Below are 24,845 nucleotides of genomic sequence, written 5' to 3'. Positions count from 1 at the left end.
TGACTGCCTGATGAAGACCTGAGCATCTTAAAGGGTTAGTTCACCCAAAAATGAAAATTATGTCATTAATGACTCACCCTCATGTCGTTCCAAACCCGTAAGACCTCCGTTCATCTTCGGAACACAGTTTAAGATATTTTAGATTTAGTCCGAGAGCTTTCTGTCCCTCCATTGAAAATGTATGTATACTGTCCATGTCCAGAAAGGTAATAAAAACATCATCAAAGTAGTCCATAAGTGGGTTAGTTAGAATTTGTTGAAGCATCGAAAATACATTTTGGTCCAAAAATAACAAAAACTACGACTTTATTCAGCATTGTCTTCTCTTCCGGAATCCTTTCCATTGAATTGATTCCATTAAATTGATTCCACTGAATCCTTTCATCTGTCGGCGTTGGTAATGCACTTTTACGTCGCCGTGGTTGTTTTTGGTGATTAGGACATCCGTGACATTTTGAAGCATCTAAAATACATTTTGGTCCAAAACTAACAAAAACTACGACTTTATTCAGCATTGTATTCTCTCCCGGGTCTGTTGTCAATCCGCGTTCACGACTCCGCTTCTTCTTTCCTGTTTTACGGCGGTTGCCATCCAGCTTATTGGTGCATTACTGCCCCCTTCTGCTCCGGAGTGTGGTTCACGACTCCGCAGTGACGCTGCTGACGTGTTATCCGGTGCGCCCGAGCTTCGTTTATAGTCTGAGGGAGACGCACGCTGTATTCAAGCTATTCTACATTGTTTGTATTTTGGTATTGCTATATTTTTTAAAATGGTGCATAAGTGTGCATGTCGCGGATGTCCTAATCTCCAAAAACAACCACGGCGACGTAAAAGTGCATTACCAACACCGACAGATGAAATGATTCAATGGAATCAATTCAATGGAAAGGATTCCGGAAGAGAAGACAATGCTGAATAAAGTCGTAGTTTTTGTTATTTTTGGACCAAAATGTATTTTTGATGCTTCAAAAAATTCTAACTAACCCACTGATGTCACATGGACTACTTTGATGATGTTTTTATTACCTTTCTGGACATGGACAGTATACCGTACATACATTTTCAACAGAGGGACAGAAAGCTCTCGGACTAAATCTAAAATATCTTAAACTGTGTTCCGAAGATGAACGGAGGTTCTTACGGGTTTGGAACGACATGAGGGTGAGTCATTAATGACATCATTTTCATTTTTGAGTGAACTAACCCTTTAAAGGCATAGTTCACCCAAAAATGAAAATTCTGTCATCATTTACTCAACCCTCAAGTTGTTCTAAACCTGCATGAAGTTCTTTCTTCTGCTGAACTCAAAAGAAGATATTTTGAACAATATAGGTAACCAAACAGTTGTGGTGCACCATTGAATTCCATAATCATTTTTTTCCATACTTTTTTCCATAGATTCTTTAAAATATCTCCTTTTGTGTTGAGCAGAAGAAAGAAATTCATACAGGTTTGGAATAACTTGAGGGTGAGTAAATGATGACAGAATTTTCATTTTTGGGTGAACTATCCCTTTAAGTTTAACACAGGAACACACCTGATCCAGAAGTGAGACAGAAGACTGTAAAATCTGCTGCCATTTGTTCATCTGGGCCTGGTGGAACTGCCTCTGGAGCTGCAGTACCTGCGCCCACTCTCCCGCTGACTGGGGCAGAGGGCTGCGGAGAGAGAGATTATTGATTCAGCATGCTAAAATACAGCATGTGTGTATAGCCACTTGGTTAGTTTTAATATACCTGTCTGTTAAAGAGTACGAGTGCCAGGTCTCGAGCGTGTGTGCAGCCCGCTCGAGTGCCCAAAGTTTGTAGAACAGCATCATGTTCAGAGCCACCAGAACCACCAGACTGGAGGAGGAAGAGAGAAGCGATTTAAATATAGTCGTCTGTACTCAATGGTGTAATAGCAATCGTGTTTCGGGTCATGAAAAATATGTGTGTGTTTTCCTTGAAGCACAAAGACAGAGGCTCTACCTGACACAGATCCTATACGCAGGAGGAAGCGAGGAAAGCAAGATGAGAAAGAGAGGAACAGCAAGGAGAGATATTAGTACGCAAAAGAAGGGAGGAACAGAAAAAGAGACACAGACACTCTTTAGGTGATGAAGGTGTTATTATAAACGGCGTGTAATATTACTACGCATGGAAAAGTGTGTTAAAAGGGATAGTTTACTCAAATATTATTTCTAATATCATATACGCACCCTCACGTCTCACAGATTTTTTTCTTTAGTGGAACACAAAAGGAGATATTTAGCAGAATGTCCATGCTGCTCTTTTTATACAATGAAAGTGGATGGGGACTGGAGCTGTTAAGCACTAAAATTACTAAAAAGTATCATTAAAGTCGTCTATATGACCTGTATCCTATATTCAAAGTTTTCCAAAGCCGTATGATAGCTTTCTGTGAAAAATGTACTCATTTACGTAAATATTTACTGAATAATGAGCTTTAAAGCCCCAGTCCCCATCCGCTTTCATTGTATGGAAAAATGCAGCTAAAGAAATTCTGCTAAACATGACTTTTTGTGTTACACAGAAGAAAATGTGTTTCATATAACACGAGGATGAGTAAAAGAAGACAGATCTTTCATTAACGGGTGATAAATGATTCATAGGCTTCACACGGATCCTAAAAATAAACATCAAAACATGTTGTCCACCATGTTAGTTAATATGGTACATTCTAATCTTCAGAAATCAGAGCAGAGCTTAAAGTCCTAATGGACAGAAAAGACACTGCCACATCACATGATGACAACCTGGCAGCCTCAATGAGCTCAGATTGAATTTTGTTCATCTAAAGGGAGTCTGATGACATCAGCAGTTCACATTAACGCTGACATTACAAATGCACACAGAGTAATATTTACAGAAAGCCAAAGGTGAAAACACTCACATGAAGCTCACAATGAGCAGGATGGTGGAGATGCCATTGTTGCCGGCTCCACGCCACCTCTCTCCCAATTTCACATACTGAGCACCTGGAGAAAAGGAAAATGACTCATTAAACAGGCATGTGATCAGCTACAAAAAAGAAGGAAAACCTGAATTATTAATTATTATTATTCAAAATATGATTTATATTTTATTAAACTATAAAATGATATAATTAGAGCTATTTTAGTGGAAAATATATATAATATATATAAATAAATATATTTATAATACATATAAATAATATAATATATATATATAAATATATAAAAATATGGAAAACTACAGTAATTCCAGTAAAAGCATAAACAGGGATGTTATTCTTATTCAATTCTATAATATTTGAATATTGTTATTCAAAATATAAGTTTTATTTAATTCAATTTCAATTATATAATGATTAAACAAATCAAAAGACATTCTACGATTGACAGTGATATTAATAGCGATGTACTGTATTTATTAATAATAATATTTTTTTGAAGAGCAACAGTAAAATTAATATTAATATTTATGGCTGTCTTCAATTAAAAAAGTAAAACTTGAATTATTAATTATTATTATTAATTTTTATTATTATATTAGATTTATCTTATTACATTTTAAAATCATAATTATTTTTTTTTTTAAAAATCAATAAAAATAGTAATATTGTACTATAAAAAAAACTTTATAGTACAATTTATTTTACAGAACAACAGTAAGGGTGTCTTAATTTATTTCTTGCTTTCAAACATTTCAAAATATTTTTATTATATATTTTTTTCTCAATTATACATTTGAGGTTCCGTATAAACAGAAAAATCACATCCTTGAGTCCAGTAAAAGCAATTCCACATCCCACCACTAGATGTCAATGTGTTTCTCATGGACTCATAATCCACATTTTACGAAATTCAGTTCTCATGCTCCCCTGCGTCGACTGACTCACCAGCTTCTCTCCTTTCACGCTCGTCTCCAATTCCTCGGTCACCCCGGTCCCCACCACCTCCTCCCGCTCCATCCCTTTCTCTCTCCCGCTCTCCCGCTCGTCTCGGACAGTTGCGTTTGCGTCTGCGCAGGCCAGAGGGAGTCTTGGCGGAGTCTGTGGAAGGCACTTCCCCGGCACTCACTACGGAAACCTCCGACTGTAACAGTGTCTCCAACTTACACACCTCCATCTCTGACAAGGAATGGAGGGGATCATTTTTAGCACCAATTTCGCAATAAAGATTTACACTGAGACGAGAACCTGCTTACCCATGTGTCTGTAATACTCTTCAATGCCGCTCCAAGTGTTCTTCTCTATCAGAGCTTTCACAAGACTCCACGGTTGCTTCCTGTAGCAGATATCAGACGAGACCCTGCAGACACACACACAATGGGTCCCTCAGCGGTGTTTGCATTTGAAGCATAACAATACATGCATAACAATGGCCAGGAAGTTCTACCTGAGGCGGCTCTTGTGCTTGTTGACAGAGGTGAGGCAGTATCTGTGTACAGTGTAGAAGTAATCCTGGTAGGGGATGCCTGAGGTTATGACCTCTGAGTCCACCACGTAACACTCCCCCCGGGTGCTGCTCTTGTGGAGAGTCTGTGCAACATGACAAAATTCACCAAACTGACCTTACCACCTGCTTAAACCCGTCATTAAAGGAAAGTTCTGGGTTCTGTTGTCCCTCAGTTTGTAAAAACAAAAACTGTGTCTACATTAATGCACTTACAAAGGAAGTCTTTAGCATTTGGGAATATTAAAAGGCAGAAATATGAAGCTTGTTTTTTCTTAAGCATTCATATGTTAATGTGTGTTATTTGAGCTGTAACGGTGGATAAATCATTTTAGGGATGGATTTACTGTTCTAGGTGGATGAACTTCTAGTTATAAGTAAACCAAGTAAATAGGGCTTAACATTAATATTAACTAGGGTTGAAGAATTAAATTTAAAGGATTAGTTCACTTTCAAATTAAAATGAGCTCAAGCTTTACTCACCCTCAAGCCATCCTAGGTGTATATGACTCTTTCTGATGAACATAATCTGAGATATTTTAATAAATATCCTGATGCATCCGAGCTTTATAATGGCAGTGAACAGGGTTCACGAGTATGAGCTGAAGAAAGTGCTTCTATCCATCCATCATAAACGTGTACTCCATACAGCTCTTGAGGGTTAATAAAGGCCTTCTGAAGCAAAGCGATGCGTTTGTGTTGAAAAAAAATCCATATTTAACAAGTTATGAAGTAAAATATCTAGCTTCCACCAGACCACCTTTCGTATTCAAATTACGAAGAAAGAGTAAACTGGCGTCGCATCAGTTACAGGGAAGGTGTAGGACGTAGCGCAAGAAACTAGATATTTTACTTCATAACTTGTTAAATATGGATATTTTTTTTTACACAAATGCTTCAGAAGGCCTTTATTAACCCCCCGGAGCCGTGTGGAGTACATGTTTATGATGGATGGATGTGGATGGAGACACTTACTTCAGCTCATACTCGTGACCCCTGTTCACTGCCATAATAAAGCTTGTATGCGTCAGGATTTTAATGAAAATATCTACCATTGTGTTTATCAAGAAGAAGAAAGTCATATTCACCTAGGATGGCTTGAGAGTGAGTAAAGCTTGTGCTAATTTTCATTTGAAAGTGAACTAATCCTTTGACTGCACAAGTTTAGTAAGCTATTTTAGTCTGATGTTAACATAAATAGTCATGGTTTCACTGACAGGGCTTAGATTTAGCCAGGATTAGGCCTTTGATCAATTAGGACATTTAAGTAGCTTTTATAAACATGCCTTAGAAAAAAACATTACTGCATCTTGAGACAAAACAAGGTCACTGACATATTTTAAGATATGTCAGTGTAAGTTGCTTTCAGTTAAAACTGCTCAAACATTCATTTTAGTCTGAGACAAGGTTTAAAGAAATTGTTCACTCAAAAAAGAAAAATCTGTCATTATTTACTCACTCTCAAGTCATTCCAAACCTGTAAGACTTTCATTCATCCATAGAATGCAAATGAAGATCTTTTTGATGAAATCTGAGAGCTTTCTGTCCCTCCATTGACAGCATAATCGTTTTGAACTGCGAGAGTTTTACACTTTCTTCGTAAGTTGAATACGGAAGCTAGATATTTTACTTCTTAAATATGGATGTTTTTTTTACACAAATGCTTCAGTAGGACTTTATTAACCCCCCGGAGCCATGTGGAGCGCACGTTTATGATGGATGGATGTGGATGGAGACACTTTCTTCAGCTTCACACTCATGACCCCTGTTCAATGCTATTATAAAGCTTGCCTCAAGATATATATTAATATTTCTCAGATTGTGTTCATCAGAAGGAAGAAAGTCATATACACCTAGGATGGCTTGAGGGTGAGTAAAGTTTGGGGTAATTTTCATTTGAAAATGAAATAATCCTTTAATGCCTCGTCTGTGAAACAGGGGGTTAATGTTTAAATATTGTAGATATAAATGTCTATTTTAATACTTATTTTAGTGCAAAGCCTTAGAGCACAGACTGCATCTCTATAAACTGCATCTATTGTAATTGCATCTCTATAAATAATTTTTTGTTGTCAAAAGTCAAAAATATTTTTTGTGATGTCAGTAGCACTTGTATTTAACCTGCAACATTTCTTGATCTTGTTCATAATAGTCTATGATATAAAATAATAACAGTCTATTACATCAAAGATCAGGGTTAAAACTCCATTTTAATTGTATTTTAATGCATTTTAGTGGCTATTTTCTTTTAAATGTGAAGCAATTATTATGTGTTATCTACGGAAGAGAATTAGGGCCAAGCAATAATAAAAAAATAAAACCATCTCGAGACTTAAGTTGTTAAATTTCGAGAAAAAACTCGTTAAATTTTGAGAAAGAAAGTCGAAATAAAATGTTGAGAATAAACTCATTAAATTACGAGAAAAAAGTCGTTAAATTACGAGAACAAATTCGTTAAATTATGGGAAAATTGTCGTTAAATTTCGAGAAAAGTCGAGATAAAATGTTGAGAATAAAGTCATTAAATTATAAGAATAAAGTCATTAAATTACGAGAAAAAAGTCGTTAAATTATGAGAACAAATTCGTAATTTAACGAATTTGTTCTTGTAATTTAACGAATTTTTTCTCATAATTTAATGACTTTATTCTCAACATTTTATCTCGACTTTCTCTAAATTTAATGCATTTTTTTCTCGTAATTTAACGAGTTTATTGTCAACATTTTATCTCGACTTTTTTCTCGAAATTTAACACATTTTTTTAAAAATTTAATGACTTTATTCTCAACATTTTATCTCGACTTTTCTCGAAATTTAACAAGTTTTTTTCTCGTAATTTAACGAGTTTATTCTCAACATTTTATCTCGACTTTTTTCTCGAAATTTAACAACTTTAATCTCGAGATGGTTTTTATTTTTTTATTATTGCTTGGCCCTAATCCTCTTCCAGAGTTATCAGACTTAAAGGAAAAGTTCACCTAAAAAGCAAAAAAAATCAGTTATCATCTACTCACCCTCACATATTTTCAAAGCTGTATGACTTTCTTTTTATAGTTGAACACAAAAGAACTGTTTTTGTCCATACAATCCAAGTCACTGGGGTCCAAAACAATAATGGACCCCGCTGACTTTCATTTGTACAGGCAAAAAAAAAAAAACATTTGTCTAAATAGCTTCTTATTTGTTTGACAAAATGAAATACATACAGGTTTAGAACAACGTGAGGGTGAGTAAATGGTGACAGGCTTTTAATTTTTTGGGTGAACTGTCCCTTTAATAAAAATTAGGGAGACTGAGGAACAGCTGAGATTAAAACAAAGAAAAAGAGCTGTGTGGACCCACCTGTGTTTCCACTACAGGAGCGGTTTTTGGGCCCAGTGGGTTGTTGATGGCGATGGTGTAACTCAGAACTCTACTGCTGCTCCCACTGCTGCTGTCCTGCTGCCACTCGTGCACAGAGAGATCTGAACCAATCACACGAAAGAGGGAGAGAGAGAGAGAGAGAGAGAGAGAACAGAAGCAGAAAAAGAACAGTTAGGGAAGAGGGAGAAAGAAGGGTGTGTGATTACAGTCAGAGCACTTGCAGGGGCACAGAGAAGGGGGCAATTATCCATGCAGACAACATAGACAAAGAGCTCAGCACGGGAAAAAACAATTCTCACACTGTGGTACGGAGGCGATCATCTCTTGATTTATCATGAATATTTTTGACATTATTTGATGTACAAAGTTACCAAGAGAGAAAAAAAGAATGAGATCATGGTACTTTATGCTATAGAACACAGTGAAACCAAATAGTCGAGTTCTCATTATCCGCTCCAAAAGTCCCCTATAGGACACACAGCATGAAAAGAGAGAAAGGGAGGGGGGAAATAGGACACGTGGGATCTGAAAACTGCAGGAAAAGGCAATAACAACACAGCAGAACCGGCCATGCATAGAATAGTCAGCAACACAGTTGAAGATAAAATGCAAGCAGGAACTCCAGTCCACTAGGTGCAGCATTTCAATAAGCACAGTATGCTAAAGGGCTGCTACAGAGTGCTACAATAGGGTTCTGGGAGAAAAAAAAAATGTCATTCATAATCTTCTACATAACAATCGATAGAGCGGTGCAGGTATGACGTCAGAACCAGGAAGTCTAATTCGTTGCTGGTTCATTTGAGATTTTCCTATTGGGTTTTTCAAATGTATGTGTAAAATAAAGCCTGTGGTAAACATAACTTGACTATACTTTGATGTTTTGTTCTACAACTTCAAGTACACACACCCATAGCGAAAGCGCAAATTTTGAAGCAGTTATGTTAATTTTTGAAAATGTATGTTTTTAATAAACTAGATAAGACAGCTTGGGGTGTGAGTGTGTGCAGTGTACGCTGTAGAACAAAACGTCAAAGTATCATCAACTTATGTTTACCACAGGCTTTAATTTACACATAAATTGAAAAACCCCATAGGAAAATCTCGAAGGAACCAGCAGCGAATTAGACTTCTCGGGTTCTGACATCATATCTGCACCACTTAATTATACATTTCAATTTAATTAATTACATGATATGCTTTGGAATTAAACTTGCGTAATCTTTTAGGACACCGTGTCAAATTAGAAACTTTTAAAGACAAGGTTGTTTAACAATAATATATGCTTATGTAGAATCCATAAGTGTGTAATTTTACTTTTAATATGCTTATTTGCTGAACTTCCGACGCGAGACCCATCAATCAGAACTGTAACCATAGTAATGGGTTACAGTAACCTCATTTACTGAGGTACAGTATTTTTAATGTTACAACAATATGGGATGTAAAAGCATAAAAGATAGTAGAGATTTTTCCTGATCAGGAAACATTAAAAACACTATAAATCAAACTAATTTTATTATATAATTCACAATACTTCAATATAATTAATATCATTCATATTTACATTTTTATATCTATTTAATAATTATACTTTATAATTCATCAGATTAATTCATTTTATTCCTTGTCTTTTTATACCATTTTTATATATATTTTGTTAATTAAATATTGTACTGTAGTGATTCAAATCGGAAAATGAAAGTATGTAGAAGCAGCAAGAATGGAAAACTCAGCTTCAAAAAGACTAAACTGACCAGTGAAGTGACGTTGTGAGAAGAGGTGCTGTATGAAGTGAGTGTCTGAGAACAGAAGGTCGTAGAGCTTGTCAACGCTCATGCGAACAACCGTGTTGATATGCAGTCGGCCGTTGAGGTCCGGACAGAAAGACTCCACCTCACCTGTGGAGAATAAAAAAATTTTTAATCAAGGACATAGCTACTTAACACATTTATCTAGTCTGTACAGAGAATGGTTTCAAATCTTCTTTTTTTTTAATCTGAGAATTTAAGGTCACAGTTTGTTCTAAGAAACAAGGAAGACAAGCACTCACTCTCATCCTGAGTGTCAGAGGAATTGCTGGGGTCAGTTGGGAGCTCCTCATCATTGGTCATATCCAATGAGGAGAGGTTTCCCAGGCTGTGTGGGACAGTGGGAGGGGACTGAAGTGACTGATTGGCCGATTCTGACTGGCTGTCCCCACCTTCTTCCAACATCTATAAAAGGAAGAGAGAGTTGAGTGTTGTTAAAACTAAAAACCACTAAAAATCGTTGAAATAATTGAAACAAAACTGAAAAAAAAAAAGAAATTAAGTTTATGTTGAAGTATAAAAATTACTAAAACTGAAATAAAAAATAAATGAAAAGGCAAATAGACATTTTTAAACAACATAAAAATGCCAAAAGCATATAACAGAATTACTAAAACTAAAATTAAAATGAAAACATAAAAATATGAATAAATACTATAATAGTATATAAATAATATTAAAATAAAACTGTATCAAACAAAGTCATAGAAGTATAGGCAATACTTCACAATAAAACGTCTACATGACGTTTTTTAAAAAAAACTGTAAAAGCCTGAAATAAATGACCAAGGGTGTAAATATTTTTTCTGATAATGATTCAGTTCAATTATGATTCTTTACTAAATAATGCAATACATATTAAATTTGGTCACAATTATTACCAGTACATTTCTACGACTTTTCATTCATTTGTGATTTTTTTTTAATAATAATTAAAATTCAAATAGATTTACTAATGAATCATTAAGCATGTTTACATGCACAACAATACGCTGCTAACTACCAAAAATCAGCTGGAATAACCCGATTTACCGGTTTACATGCAAATCAATAACCTGGAAAAGCCGCATTTGCAAGACTAAACAGAAAAGACAAAAACGGGTTATTTCGTAACCATGTATTTCACACAAAGAGTATTCTATATTTATTATGCGAGTTCTGATGTTAAATAAAGCATTATGTCAGCGGGATACTTGCACAGACTCACTCTCTTCTCATATTTGAAGTTTCTACAACTGTACCACTGCAAGAGAGGAGAACACATCTTTTGTATTTCTTAGGGTCGGAGTCAGCGACATATTTCTCCTCCCCTACCACAAAACACTCTCGTGGCTGGATGCCCTTAAATCTGCCGTATAAGTACGCTTTTCTGTCACATATCACACATGCACACTTCAATAAGGCGACAGAATGCAGGTTAAGGTGTTTACACGGCAGGCGAAATCGGGGTAAGCTCTGTCGATCTGTTTATTTTTAAGCCGTTTATGACCTTACGTCGATAAAAGAAAACAGTTAAATGCATTTACATGACCACACGCGCTGTCAGTATTAAGCACAACCGGTTTAAAAACATGCATGTAAACGCACTTATTAAGACTGATTTGTTAACAGATTAATAGAAATGAAGTGACTCGCACAATGATTCACTCACAAACCAAGTAGCATACTCTGCACACAAGCAGCATTTCTAAAATATTTATAGCAGAAAACCCAATGCATCACAGTGCATTAATGGATTTTTGCAAACTTTTGTGTATAAATCTTCCGTTGTAATATTCTTTGAGCATAACCACGAGGGCTGGCATTTCACAGTAGTTTGACACTTACGGTTAAGGACGGGGCAGCTCCAGTGTGTGTGCTGGGGGTTAGTGAGCTCTGGGAGCTGGGTGGACTGGGCTCAGGTTCGACCGTGGTCCGAGTAGACGGCACCTCCACAGGCTGGCAGGAAGAGGAAGAGGAGGATGGAGGTGAAGATCCTGAAGCACAGGGAAGAATTGAGGCAGACGAGGGTGGAGAGGAGCCCACCGGAGCCACCGGCACTGATCCCAGATCCAGCAGGTCAGTGACGGAGACCGGCTCCTCACCTGGCCTACAGAACAGAGACAGTCAGACATAAGTGCCAGGCTTGTTAAAGGGGACATATTCTGGTACTAGACCTCTAATGTAGAGAACACCCTGATTACACCCTGATTATTTTTTGCAAAAATGTCTACATATCAACCATTTGGTATTCATCAACTTGGCCAACCTTGATAAATGACAGTAAACTATGCAAGTATGCAGCAGATGTTAGCCAATCATAAGAGAGACTTATAGGTACAGTTGCAAAAAACGGTACAATTGGCAAGGATTAGCAAGAGGGAGGAAAGTTGTCATGTCAAAACTAAAATGCTTGACTACTGGTATCATAAGTGGAGGGGGAAAAAATAAAAGAGAGAGTAATGTATATAATTTTTTAACTAAAAACTTAAAATAAAATATAAATTATTATTATTATTTATTTATTAGCAATGGCTATATTCATGGCAATCAGCAGTATCACTTCAATACACTTCAAATTGTTTACAATAATTTAACAATTCTGTCTTAAAAACAATCGCTATACAAAATCAGGCATATATACCAATAACAACAACATTAATAATAACAATTACATAGAGTCTTTCAATTGAATATTCGACAGAAATTCTAAAATTACTCCAGGAGAAACCTTTTTAAAAAGGTCCATTAATGTGTTCTCTGTATAAAACCGTTGTCTAATATTATTTAAAAAAGGACATTCTCTTAAAATATGTTTTACACTCGTGAAATTCTTACACAAATCACAGACCGTTTCTCTTCCCCCTTCAATAAATATGAATGAGTGAGTCTTGAATGTACAATTCGGCATCTCGTATATACAACCTGGTCATATCTGTTTTCAAAATAATAACTAATAACTCCTTGATTTAAAACTGGATTCACCTCATATAATTTGTTACTTACACATTCGTTCCATTCCATTTTAAAATAAAATATAAATAGATACAGGTACAATGTGACCTTCTGTCTTCCTTGTGTTCTAAGGTAAATTTAATAAACAAAGTTTTATAAAATAAATTAAAATAAATACAGGGACTTGTGACCTGTCTGTCCTTGTGTTCTACTGTAATAAATTATAAAATATTTAACAAAATAAATAATAAAATAAATAAAATTTATTTTAAAAATTATGATTCAGGTAATGTATATAATTAGGCCTTTTTGAACTAAAAATAAAATAATATAAAATAAAAATACTGAGTGTATGTATTTTGTATGTGGTATAGACAAACAGAGAGAGAGAGAGAGATAGAGCTGCACAATTCTGGATAAATTGAGATTCATAATTTTTTTTTTTTTTTCATGATTTTTTCGATTCATGATTTTTTTTCTTTATAAAATGGAGATAGCGATCCTCCCACGGTTCTGAAGAAAAAATTGGAAAACTAAACAAAATAACATGCAAACTAGAGTTCTGACAAAATGTTTGCTTTGCTTTATTTAAAAATATATTAATTTAAACGAAATAAGAAATAATTTGAATGGAGTCAATTTCTCATTCATAAAGATTTGTTTAGTTTGCGTTTGTGAATAAATCTTTTAAATTAATGATTCAATGACAAACACTCACTTGTTGCCACCTCCTGACGTATGACGATAAGAGATACAATACATACAAGTGTCAAAATACTTTCAAAAGATGATTTACTCTTTCAACACTACTGTAGACATCAGTGTTTATACGCAAACTATAAACTTTTATCCCAGTACACTTTTATCCTGTTTTTTAAATGTTTCAAATACATAAATAACGATAATGTATGGTTGAAAAGACTGTTTTTGAAGCTGCTTCATTTACATGGCAGCTGCTCTCTCCGGATCAGCGGCAGCGTGAACACAGATTTGAATGTTGCAGTGTGATGATCGTACTTTTAAAGGTTAACCAAAGTCCCTAAAGTCTTTGGTTTCAACTGTTTCACATCGCAAGCATCAGCAGCACGTGTTTTGTCGCTGCCCATATCAATGAATGAAGCGTGACGGCCGACCCTCTCATTTATTTACATGGGCAGTGAACAAAATACACTATGTTTAATCTACACTGACGCTTGCGATGTGAAACAGCCGTAATAGACATAGAATCATTGTTATTTAGGAATAAGATCAAGTGGGTGTTTGAAACGAGATCGCAATCTTTTAATGATTAATCGTGCGGCTCTACTTGTTAGACAGACAGACAGACAGATAGATAGATCTAAAACCAAAAATTAAAATAAAGATACAGGTACACTGTGACCTTCTGTCTGTCCTTGTGTTTATCAGGTAAATTTCATAAATAAAATTTCATGAACAGATTCCTCTCAGTGTGAACTCACAGCAGGCCGTTCATATGTTCAGCAGTAGGGGAGACATAGTCATCATCTTCACTAGTGAGCCCTAGCTCAGTGCCGTAACACTGGTGAACGATGTGCCATAACTCCTTAGGAGACAGAGTCTGTGGAAAAGAGAAATATAATATCAGTGCTTCAAGTAGAAGCTCAGTATGGACATTTACAGGCTAAAAATTGCTTCAATACCATTTCTGTGAGGCAGCAGAGGTGATGACCGATTTAATAGCTATTGCTATAAGCTAACAGAGTAACAAGGACAAAAAATGCATTACAAAAATTGTGTGAAATAGTACATTTTTATTAACTATTTTAATTTTGTTAATATATTATTTTAAATACAGATGTTATTTAACTACTTTATTAAAAATAAAGAATATTTATAATTAATATTTCCATTGACTCCGTCTGGCATTTTTGCTAAGTTGGTTGCAATGCATTCTGGAACAGATTTACAATTTTGTGATGCCTAAAAATGCTGTCTACGTAGGCAGCTTACTAGAGTTTGGAACAGAGCTTTTATCTAAAAATAATAAAGTACTGTTAAACACTTTTAAGTTATTTTTTAAATGTATGCATTTGGCAGATTTTTAACTATATTTTAACTAAAGAAATAAAGCACAGGAAAACATTTCAGCAAATGTAGCAGTTGTTGAAATGTTAGTTGCAACAATATAAGCTGCAGAAGCTTTATATTATTGTATCAATTCTAACAGACATGTTTGCTGAAGACTGAAATGCAACTGTAGTCACCACCTGCACCTTGCCAAGTGCTAATTATTATGGCCGATGGCCAAGCGACGTTGGTCGCCAGCCATATGAAATAATCCACATTCCGACAAAAACACAGCGCACATTCTGACAGGAGATTTCAGATGGTCATGTCTTATACACTAATAAAATGTGCACTAGTGTGATTCTTACCTTATCCATCAGTGCATTCTGCCATAGTCTGAAGATCATCATATAGCTGCGATCCCTTGCCCCAAATGACGTGAAGAAGTGCTGACAAATGCAAGATCGTATTTTAAATCAAAGGCATAGTATTTATTGGCTTAGGAGGTTCAAAATGCAGTCAGCAAAAGAAATCCATTAATGGCAATTTTAGCGTGCATATCCAATGTCTGCAGAGCGGTACCTTCTCGTGTTCAGTGCAAATCTGGATGGCGTTAGGGATGAGCTTGGCTGTCTTCTCCTTGGTCAGACTGGTCACATCTTTCAGCAGTATGGTTATCTGGTGATACAAAGAGGGAGAAAGAATATTAAGGATTTACATATGCGGTTCGCCTGAATTAACTGTAATATGACGTTCATTTGTTAAATCATCAACAGTAAAATCCAGATAACTTCATAATCCATGTACGAAGAACGGGCCCCAGGTCCGATTACTGACAGAGTAATTGTTATGTAAGAGAGTACTCTTTATTTTTAAGTACTCTTTATTGTTTAATTCCAATTCATATAAAATATTACTAATTGCATTGCATGTTGGATTTCAAGTTTCACTTAAAGGTCCCGTTTTTCGTAGTTTTTTGAAGCTTTGATTGTGTTTATAGTGTGCAATATAACATGTGTTCATGTCTTGCGTGTAAAAAAACACAGTATTTTTCACATAATTTACTTATCTGTATACCGCTGTTTCCACTGTCATAAAAACGGGCTCCTTCAGAAATACGTAACGAGTTCTGATTGTGCCAGCGGTTCCTGTGTTGTGATTCGACAGCAGTTTAGCGCATCTTGCCCGGAAAGGTCACGCCTCTTACCATAACGTGGAGATGCACGCGCTCAGTGTTATTGTAAACATGTCTTTAATTTTACCCTATCAATTTAAGCCGGAATCAGACCCGGCGATTGGACTGCGGGATGAAAATAACAGCGTTTCGACGACATGGCGACAAACACACTCTACAAACGCAACTCTTGTGTATTCCTGTGGGCGGAGGTTAGTCAAAAAGTTTTAGTGACGTCATTAAAGAAGGAAGTAGAGGGATGTAGTCCAAACTGGCCGTTCGATGTAGGCGACTTCTGTTAAATAAAATATCTCGCTTGGCATTGAACTTTGAGCTTTAACATTTTACAGATTTTATTTATACTCTAACAACAACATTACACACTAACTAAAGTTTGAAACATGGGATCACGAAGAACGGGACCTTTAATTTGATGTTAAACAACAAATATTGTTTTGATCCAAACAAATGTGCTCTCTCTCTCTCTTTTTTTTTTTTTTGCACTTCATTTGACTGACATACATGTGCATGCTCTATGAAATACTTGAAGTTTATCCACTAAGAAATTCAATGTTGAGTAGTTGTTGGAGTTAAGCACTAGTTAATGTTTTCAGTAATGTGAGGGTTACCGTGGTCTCCCATCGGAAGATATTACTATAGAAGCAGAGCCAGTTCTCAGACAGGTAGAGACGGCCCTGGAGCAGTATGTCCCTCTGTAGTGCGCATGAGTAGTCTAGATATGAAACAAAATAAAGCAGAGGCCATGTGATCATCACACTGAGAACTGTGCTGCACTTAAAATAATATCACTCATTACATTCTGCTTGCTTAACTCATTTACTCACCCACTATGAGACGCTCTGTATCAGGCAGCTTTTTAAAGAGTTTACGGAAGTCTTCATTCCTCTGTTTGTATGTGGGGCTGAGCACCTATATATCAGAGAGAGATATGAGTGGAGGGAAACTGCACTGTCAGCTAAAGCACAAAGCACTGAGGCATGAACTTCCGAACACCTCGGGATACTTACATTATACCAGCTCTGCATTTTCTGAAATGGAAAGGAAAAGATGAATGAGGGTTTTGATTTCCATTCTTTTTCTCAACAAAATCAAAATGAACCCCATTTAGTTTCTTTATTATTGTTTTGTTCTTATTTTGCACAATTCACCAGTGCATATTATTCCAAAAAATAAAGAAATAAAAATTCACATATGTTTTAATCAGTGATTATTGACTGCAAACATGAATATGCAATGCAGACTCTACATGTCCATCCAATTTTCAATAGACACTACCGGCAGAGAGTTTGAAATAATTAGATTTTGTTTGTGTTTTTTTAAAGAAGTCTTCAATGTCACATGATCTAAAACAAATCATTCTAATAAGCTGATTTGGTGCTCAATTATTACCAATTATCATTGGCACTCAAATATTATTAAAAGTGCCGTAGAACGTGTTTTCAAAAGACGTAATATAAGTCTAAGGTGTCCCCTCAATGTGTCTGTGAAGTTTCAGCTCAAAATACCCCATAGATTTTTTTTAATTCATTTTTTTAACTGCCTATTTTGGGGCACCATTAAATATGTGCCGATTCAGGCTGCGGCCCCTTTAAATTCTCGTGCTCCCCACCCCCCCAAGCTCGCGACTGCCTTAAAACAGCATAAACAAAGTTCACACAGCTAATATAACCCTCAAAATGGATCTTTACAAAGTGTTCGTCATGCAGCATGTCTAATCGCGTAAGTATGGTATTTATTTGGATGTTTACATTTGATTCTGAATGAGTTTGATAGTGCTCCGTGGCTAAAGCTAACATTACACACTGTTGGAGAGATTTATAAAGAATGAAGATGTTTATGAATTATACAGACTGCAAGTGTTTAAAAAATGAAAATAAGGACAGTCTTGTCTCCGTGAATACAGTAAGAAACAATGGTAACTTTAACCACATTTAACAGTACATTAGCAACATGCTAACGAAACATTTAGAAAGACAATTTACAAATATCACTAAAAATAACATGTTATCATGGATCATGTCAGTTATTATCGCTCCATCTGCCATTTTTCGCTATTGTCCTTGCTTGCTTACCTAGTCTGTTGATTCAGCTGTGCACAGATCCAGACGTTAATACTGGCTGCCCTTGTGTAATGCCTTGAGCATGGGCTGGCATATGCAAATATTGGGGGCGTACATATTAATGATCCCGACTGTTACGTAACAGTCAGTGTTATGTTGAGATTCGCCTGTTCTACAGAGGTCTTTTATATACAAGATATATATATAAGAAGGAGGAAACAATGGTGTTTGAGACTCACTGTATGTCATTTCCATGTACTGAACTCTTGTTGTTCAACTATGCCAAGGTAAATTCAATTTTTAATTCTAGGGCACCTTTAATGGTTGTTATTATTAATGTTGAAAACTGTTTTTCCTGATTAATATTTCTGTGCAAACCTGATCCATTTTTGATTAATAGGAAGTTCGGCAACACTTTACAATAAGGTCTCATTTGTTAACATTAATTAATGCGTTAACAAACATGAACTAACAGTGAGCATTGCAATATATTTTTACAGCATTTATTAATATTTCTTAATTATAGTTAATAAAAATGTTCATCTTAGTTCACAGTGCATTAACTAATGTTAACAGATATGACTTTTGATCTAAAAAATGTATTAGTGAATGCCGAGATTAACATCAACTAAGAAACAAAACAAAACAGCATTTATTTTATTTTATCTTACCGTTTTCAACATTGATAATAATAAGAAATGTTTCTTGAGCACCAAATCCACATATTAGAATGATTTCTGAAACTGTTATTTTACATAATATTAATAATATTTCACAATATTACTGTTTTTACTTCATTTTTGATCAAATAAATGCAGACTTGGTGGGCATAAGAGACTTATTTCAAAAACATTTAAAAATATTAATTATTCCAAACTTTTGACCAGTAGTGTATAATATCAAGTCCTGCCAAATGCTTCACTCAGAAATATGCCATATTACAGAAGTAAAATGGGTTTTGAATGTTGTTTTATGTGCATGTTAACTAGAACCTGTTTAATCGATTTCTTTTACATTTTTTACATGATTGGATGTTGCAACACTAGCATTCTTCCTGCCTTATTCACGCCGAACAGCACTCAGTAAATGGGTGGAAGAGCAAGCACTCATCATATCAGACATTAGCGCCGACCAACAATCTCACTGGCCTAGAGCGTGGCTTACCTTGGCATTGCGAGTGAAGTGGCGGGCCGCGAGCGGGTAGGAGGAGGTTGATGAGGAGGGAGTAGGAGGCAGGGGACTGTCTGAACCTCCACCACTCCTGTCCCCAACTGTCTCCCCTTCGCTGGCTCTGCCTCCCAGAACACGCCGGCGCAAGGAGGGTGAGCTGCCGGGAGTGCTGCGCGGAGAGTTACTGGCTGTACTGCAGGCGGAGGAAAAGAAAGGTCAGAAAGGAGATACAGACAGTCATCTGGCATTTCAGCACTCTGCTTTAACCGCGTTTAAGGGCAACTGGGTCATGCACAAGGAAACAACAAATAGGACAAGGTTTATCCACTATTGACCAAACAGCCTGTATTGATTGCAACTAACTGATTCTTAAAGGGTTAGTTCACCCAATAATGTAAATTCTGTCATCAATTACTCACTCTCATGTCACTTCAAACCTGTAAGACTTTTGTTCATCTTCAGAACACAAATGAAGATTTTTTTGATTATATATGAGAGCTTTCTGTCCCTCCATAGACAGCCTACTCAATTAAATTTTTGACGCTTCAAAAAGTTCATAAAGAGATCGTAAAAATAATCCATATGTATTGAATGGTTTAGTCCAAATTTTCTGAAGAGACTCGATCATTTTAGATGATTGAATTTAGACTTATAGTCACATGTAAACATTGATCAACGCACACATCAGTTGTGTGGTAAACAGAAGCTCAAGCCTCAAGCGAGGTTCATTCTCATGTGTTACGCAGCATGTTTGTTTTCGCGCACCAAGCAGGTTCGGTTGAGCTTCTGTTTATGTTCGCTGATCAATGTTTATATGTGAATAAAGGCCTAAATTAAATCTGTTCATCATATAAAGCGATCGAGTCTCTTCAGGAAATTTGGACTAAACCGCTCAATTCATATGGATTAGTTTTACGATCTCTTTATGAACTTTTTGAAGCGTCAAGGTTTCAGTTATGTAGGCTGTCTATGGAGGGACAGAAAGCTCTCAGATTTCATCAAAAATATCTTAATTTGTGTTTCGAAGATGAACGAAAGCCTTACGGGTGTGGAATGACATGAGGGTGAGTAAACTGACAGAATTTTCATTTTTGGCTGAACTAACCCTTTAAGGTACGACTAGTGTCTCTCATATGTTTTAAAATACAATCAAGCTGTCATTCAGAAAAAATTAAGCCATCACACTCTGAATAAACTGAGGGAGCGTCCAGGATGGGTCCTATACTACGAGTTCAGGTCGAAGACCAGGAATAAAGAGTGTATTTATATTAATAACACTTGTTTCCATAGTAGCATTCCATTCCTGTTCCAGTAAAATAAAGGTAACAACACAGATAGAGGCTTCTGTACACAAACACAAAGCCTTATCTGTTCACCAGCATTTGATCAGTCTGGTGAGACATTTAAATGGCAGACATATGAGACCTGTTTAGTCAAAGGAGTGCTGATACTGGCTTTAAGGCATGTGAAATCAATCCTTAATACCAGTTGTTCTTACTAGGGTTGCGTGATGCAGCAAAAAAGTAAAAATATACATATATTAAAAGTATATACTGGATGTTGTCTTGTGATATTCACAATTTTGCTTAAATTTTATGTCACCAGAAAAATCATTAAGAATATATTGCATATATTTAATAAATCACCCAGTCCTACTTGCTACTTGACACTTGTTACATACTTGATGGCACTGATGAAATTCAACTAATTTAAAGATGTTTGTATATATATTCTGGCAATCTTGACCACAAGTTTTCCTGTACGTATTGCATTTGAGTGGTGAGTTCAGACTAAATGTTCAGTGCAAGAAAAGTTTTGAAACCACCTTGAAAAACACCATACAAATCCATAACAGACAGTCAAACTTCAGGACATCGATTAGACACGCCTGCTGCAAGATGAGAAGATGACGAGTCACAGAAGACAATGGTGTAACAACAGACCCTTACAAAAAAAAAAAACACTGTGGCATTATGCAAGGATGCAACTTTGGGAAGAACCGAATTAAATAATTTAAGAATCACAAACTGAAAGCCCCATATTGGTCAACCACTAATATAATACACTGTGTCACAGAAAAGTACAACAGATTATACCTGTTGATAGGTAAATAGTAACTGTTTAATTGAACTTCTCTTTCAGGAATCTTTATCAAATCATCTATAAGGTCTTATTGATTGCTGTACTTTATCTTTAACAACTTTGACCTCTGCTGATATCTGCTTGGATTCCAGTCTCACGTTGTCTTGGTAACGGGAATACACTTCTCACTTAAAGGGGCAGTTCACCCAAAAAATGAAAATTCTGTCATCATTTTCTCACCCTCAAGTTGTTCCAAACCTGTATAAATTTCTTTGTTCTGTTGAACACAAAGGAAGATATTTTAAGAAAGTCTGTTACCAGGCTGCTTTGGGGCACCATTGACTTACATAGTAGAAGAAAAAAAATACTATGGAAGTTAATGGTGCCCCAGAACTGTTCAGTTTCCCACATTCTTCAAAATATCTTCCTTTGTGTTCAACAGAACAAAGAAATTTATACAGGTCTGGAACAACCTGAGGGTGAGTAAATGATGACAGAATTTTTATTTTTGGGCGAACTATCCCTTTAACTAGTTGATCTAGTGGGCTTCAAATGTGAAATTTTATGTTTTATTTGTCAGCAAAAACAGTCACACAGCAATTTTAATATAAGATCCTAACAAAAGCCAGAATAAACCCCTAAAAGTAAAACCCTTTTGTAACCGATAACTGTTTTTTTTAAGAGCAAGACTCGTTTCAAAGCAAATTCCTGCCTAATTTCAGTGAACTGGTTATTTCGTTTTAATGAACCGGTTAAAAAAGATCCAATCAGATTCAATTACATCATGACGTATTCACTATGTCATTGACAAGCACTCCATGCGTGTTGACAAAACTGTCATGCAACCAAGTAACAAAAAGTTGATTATCAGTACGTTAAATTGCTCATATTTCTGCTATATGGCTATTAAAGTTTTGTTTTGGTCCATTAGTTAAATCTTGTTCCACTCCAAACGCTATTTGTTTCAGCTCAATCATCGATTCTCATTACGAATCAGGCATGTTCAAAAGAAACGGTTCTCAGTTGAATGAATCAAGTAGTTCACTCAAGAAGCGCTTGGATTGATTCGGTCGAATTGATGAGCCGGTTCGAACAATTCATTCAAAAAGAACCGACTCAAATGAACGAATCGCTTCAGCAAATGTCAAGAAAATTGAATGGACGCTTTAACGCTGAAGCTGAAATACTAATGCCGCGAGCTTCAGTCACTGCGTAAACCAATGCAATTTATATAAAATAAACGCAATTTGCATGCTAAACGTGCACAAAGTAAAACTACAGCACGCGCCAATCTAATCCTCAATGCTGAACGTGCATTTGGGCACACCGGGATTGATCAAACACAGAATGTCGATGTCATCAGTGCGGTTTGGGGATGCAATCACAGTTGCATGCGTGTTAACGCCTAACCTACTACTGCACTGTGATGCAAAGAATAACTGATAAAAGTGAATCGTAAAACAACACTAGCATACGGATTTGTAGAAATACAACATTCGCATGCATTGCATAAAATAACTAACCATTTGCTACTTACTCGAACATGTCATTGGGTGTTTTCTCAAATCAATGCGTGCTGCCCACGTTTATTTTACAGTAGCCTCTCAATATGGCACTGCGCCGACATAACAGACGGTACATTCAGATTAACTAGCCGAATGCATGGAGACACCGCGTCCTCTGTTCATCCGCAGCCCGTTCTAGTCCAACAGAACGCGATCGTTCAATATCCCCATCCTAAACGAGGTACCAGACCCCCTCTAAATCGCAACGACCACAGCGGTCTCCACCATGAGCGCTCCGGTTATCCTAAAGCAACCTACACACTGGGCAAGAGGGGGAGGGGGAGGAGAAAAGAGGATGTTCTCTGTGGAGGAGGGAATCAACACCGTTTGAGGCAGTGGCCGTCTCTTTACCACCACACACCAGGGCCAACCCATAGGGGATTATGTTTAGAGTTTATGTGGAAGCACTTGAGTCAATAAAACTGGGTTGAAATGGCCCGGACACCCGGAGTTGGCACAAAGTCATTCAAATGAAAGGAATTATTCTGATGATCAAAAACTGAGAAGTTGGTTAGCCCTAAATGCACCCAGTTTATAATAGAGATAACGATCATCATGATAAAATTGCATAATAATCCTCAGCGGTCTGGCTGTCTCCATAATCTGTTTTCCTAGGAGAGGCTGCCATAATCTCAGTAAGAAGGGTTAAGGGATGCCAAGACATATAGATTTCCATGTCCAAAAACTTGTACTAAATAAAATGTAGCCTTAAGTAGACTTTTGCTTGTATTTGCTATGGACAAAAATGATAAAGCTACAATTTGCTATGAGCATTTTACTCCTTAAAAATTGGGGGGGGGGGGGGGGATACTTTGACCATGGGAGGTCACACTACCATATTTTACAAAATATAAAATCCAACCATATTTTACAAAATATAAAATCAATTTGTTTTTAATAATCTGAAATGTGCTGCGATTTATGCAGTTAATCTCAAGGAAGCAAAACATGCACAAAATTTGGATTTGTACCAAATGAGAGGGATACATGAGTCCAAGTTTATTTGTATAATGCATTTCCTACATGCGCTGTAGTTTCCTTTTAGCTTTAAATATTTTTTTTTTCCTTTGGACTGAGGGGAACTCAAATATATGTTTATGTTCATAAACGTTTCGCTTTATTAACCAGTATTTTACTTTTTTTTTTTTTTAAATATAATAATAAAATGTGACATAAGGCTTGTTCACACCAGGAAAGATAACGATAACTACATTAGCTCAGGCAACAAAGGTGATCAATGTCACTCTACCTTTCACTTCTGAGGCTTTAGTGGCATTGATCAAACACAGACAATGCTCTGCCTGTGCAATAATCCACTAGGATTGAGGGTTTGACGCTCAACGCAAGTCAATCTATTTCTGCAATCACATGTATCTGTAGGACACAGAGCGTTGAATGCGTGTGATCGGAGTAATGCAGCAGCACTAAAAGCATTTCGACAAGTTTATAAGAACATATGGCACACAGGACCACAGGCACATCATGGCCAAAAAGGCCAAAGCACTCCAAAGAGGCTTAGACAAATGAAATCTTCAGACTTAAGAAGCAGCCCATGAAAACAGAGTGAACTATCGGCAAGGAAGGAGAAATCAAAATGCATGGATTGGACAGAGGGTGCAGGTTTATTATATATATATATATATATATATTATTTATGCCACATTAGGCATATTAAATTATATATATATATATATATATATATATATATAATATATATTAATATAAACAATGCTATTTACAATTAATTGGAGCTGATGTTGGTGGAAAACCTAGAGTGTTCATGTCTGATGTTGTGCAAACCTGCATGTCAGGAATTTGCATTGATTTTGGACGGGGAAACAACCTACAGACGTTGCTAAACAAACAAGGCCAATTCTACAGTCGGCGAAAACGATTCATGCAAGTGAGCAATAAACAGGCTTTACCTCTTGAACTTAAGATTAGCACAGTTCTGTCTACAAATAAAGGAAGTATGGCTTTCCCAAAACCCGGTTTAGTTTCATCAGATGTAAATGATTCATACTGTCATACTCATTCATGCCTGTCTGAATCATTACAAGGATTATAATTGATACCTATAAAATGTATTTTGTATTGTTTTCAGACTAACAACGATTGTGTTCTGGCTAATTGTATGGTTTAAGGTTCTAGTAAGCTAATAAATAAATAAACACTTGCTAAACAATATCCAGAACCTTGTAAAAACATCACAATAGGC

The 24,845-nt window shown here is 36.2% G+C and overlaps 1 protein-coding gene across 5 annotated transcripts in view; it reads right to left on the bottom strand.

The window, feature by feature from the left end:
• gramd1a (GRAM domain containing 1A) overlaps positions 1-24,845 on the bottom strand; it is a 36,944-nt gene that overhangs the window by 3,130 nt on the left and 8,969 nt on the right. For 3 of the 5 annotated variants that reach the window (XM_048152379.1, XM_048152377.1, XM_048152381.1), the window contains 18 exons: positions 18,975-19,173; positions 16,758-16,778; positions 16,575-16,659; positions 16,359-16,462; positions 15,138-15,233; positions 14,924-15,004; positions 13,988-14,106; positions 11,421-11,682; positions 9,836-9,998; positions 9,540-9,683; positions 7,765-7,886; positions 4,365-4,507; positions 4,174-4,277; positions 3,866-4,096; positions 2,897-2,981; positions 1,972-1,983; positions 1,738-1,845; positions 1,539-1,659 (listed from right to left, as the gene is read on the bottom strand). In XM_048152379.1, the coding sequence (XP_048008336.1) occupies positions 1,539-1,659; positions 1,738-1,845; positions 1,972-1,983; positions 2,897-2,981; positions 3,866-4,096; positions 4,174-4,277; positions 4,365-4,507; positions 7,765-7,886; positions 9,540-9,683; positions 9,836-9,998; positions 11,421-11,682; positions 13,988-14,106; positions 14,924-15,004; positions 15,138-15,233; positions 16,359-16,462; positions 16,575-16,659; positions 16,758-16,778; positions 18,975-19,173 (2,200 nt within the window). Of the gene's footprint in view, positions 1-1,538; positions 1,660-1,737; positions 1,846-1,971; positions 1,984-2,896; positions 2,982-3,865; positions 4,097-4,173; positions 4,278-4,364; positions 4,508-7,764; positions 7,887-9,539; positions 9,684-9,835; positions 9,999-11,420; positions 11,683-13,987; positions 14,107-14,923; positions 15,005-15,137; positions 15,234-16,358; positions 16,463-16,574; positions 16,660-16,757; positions 16,779-18,974; positions 19,174-22,599; positions 23,583-24,845 lie in introns of those variants that run through there. The other 2 variants (XM_048152382.1, XM_048152380.1) reach the window with 2 other exon arrangements.

This window comes from Megalobrama amblycephala, linkage group LG13 (genome assembly GCF_018812025.1).
Source record: "Megalobrama amblycephala isolate DHTTF-2021 linkage group LG13, ASM1881202v1, whole genome shotgun sequence".
Lineage (NCBI taxonomy): Eukaryota > Metazoa > Chordata > Actinopteri > Cypriniformes > Xenocyprididae > Megalobrama > Megalobrama amblycephala.
Note: the sequence above shows the minus strand (reverse complement) of the source record. Positions and strands in the feature narration are given on the sequence as shown.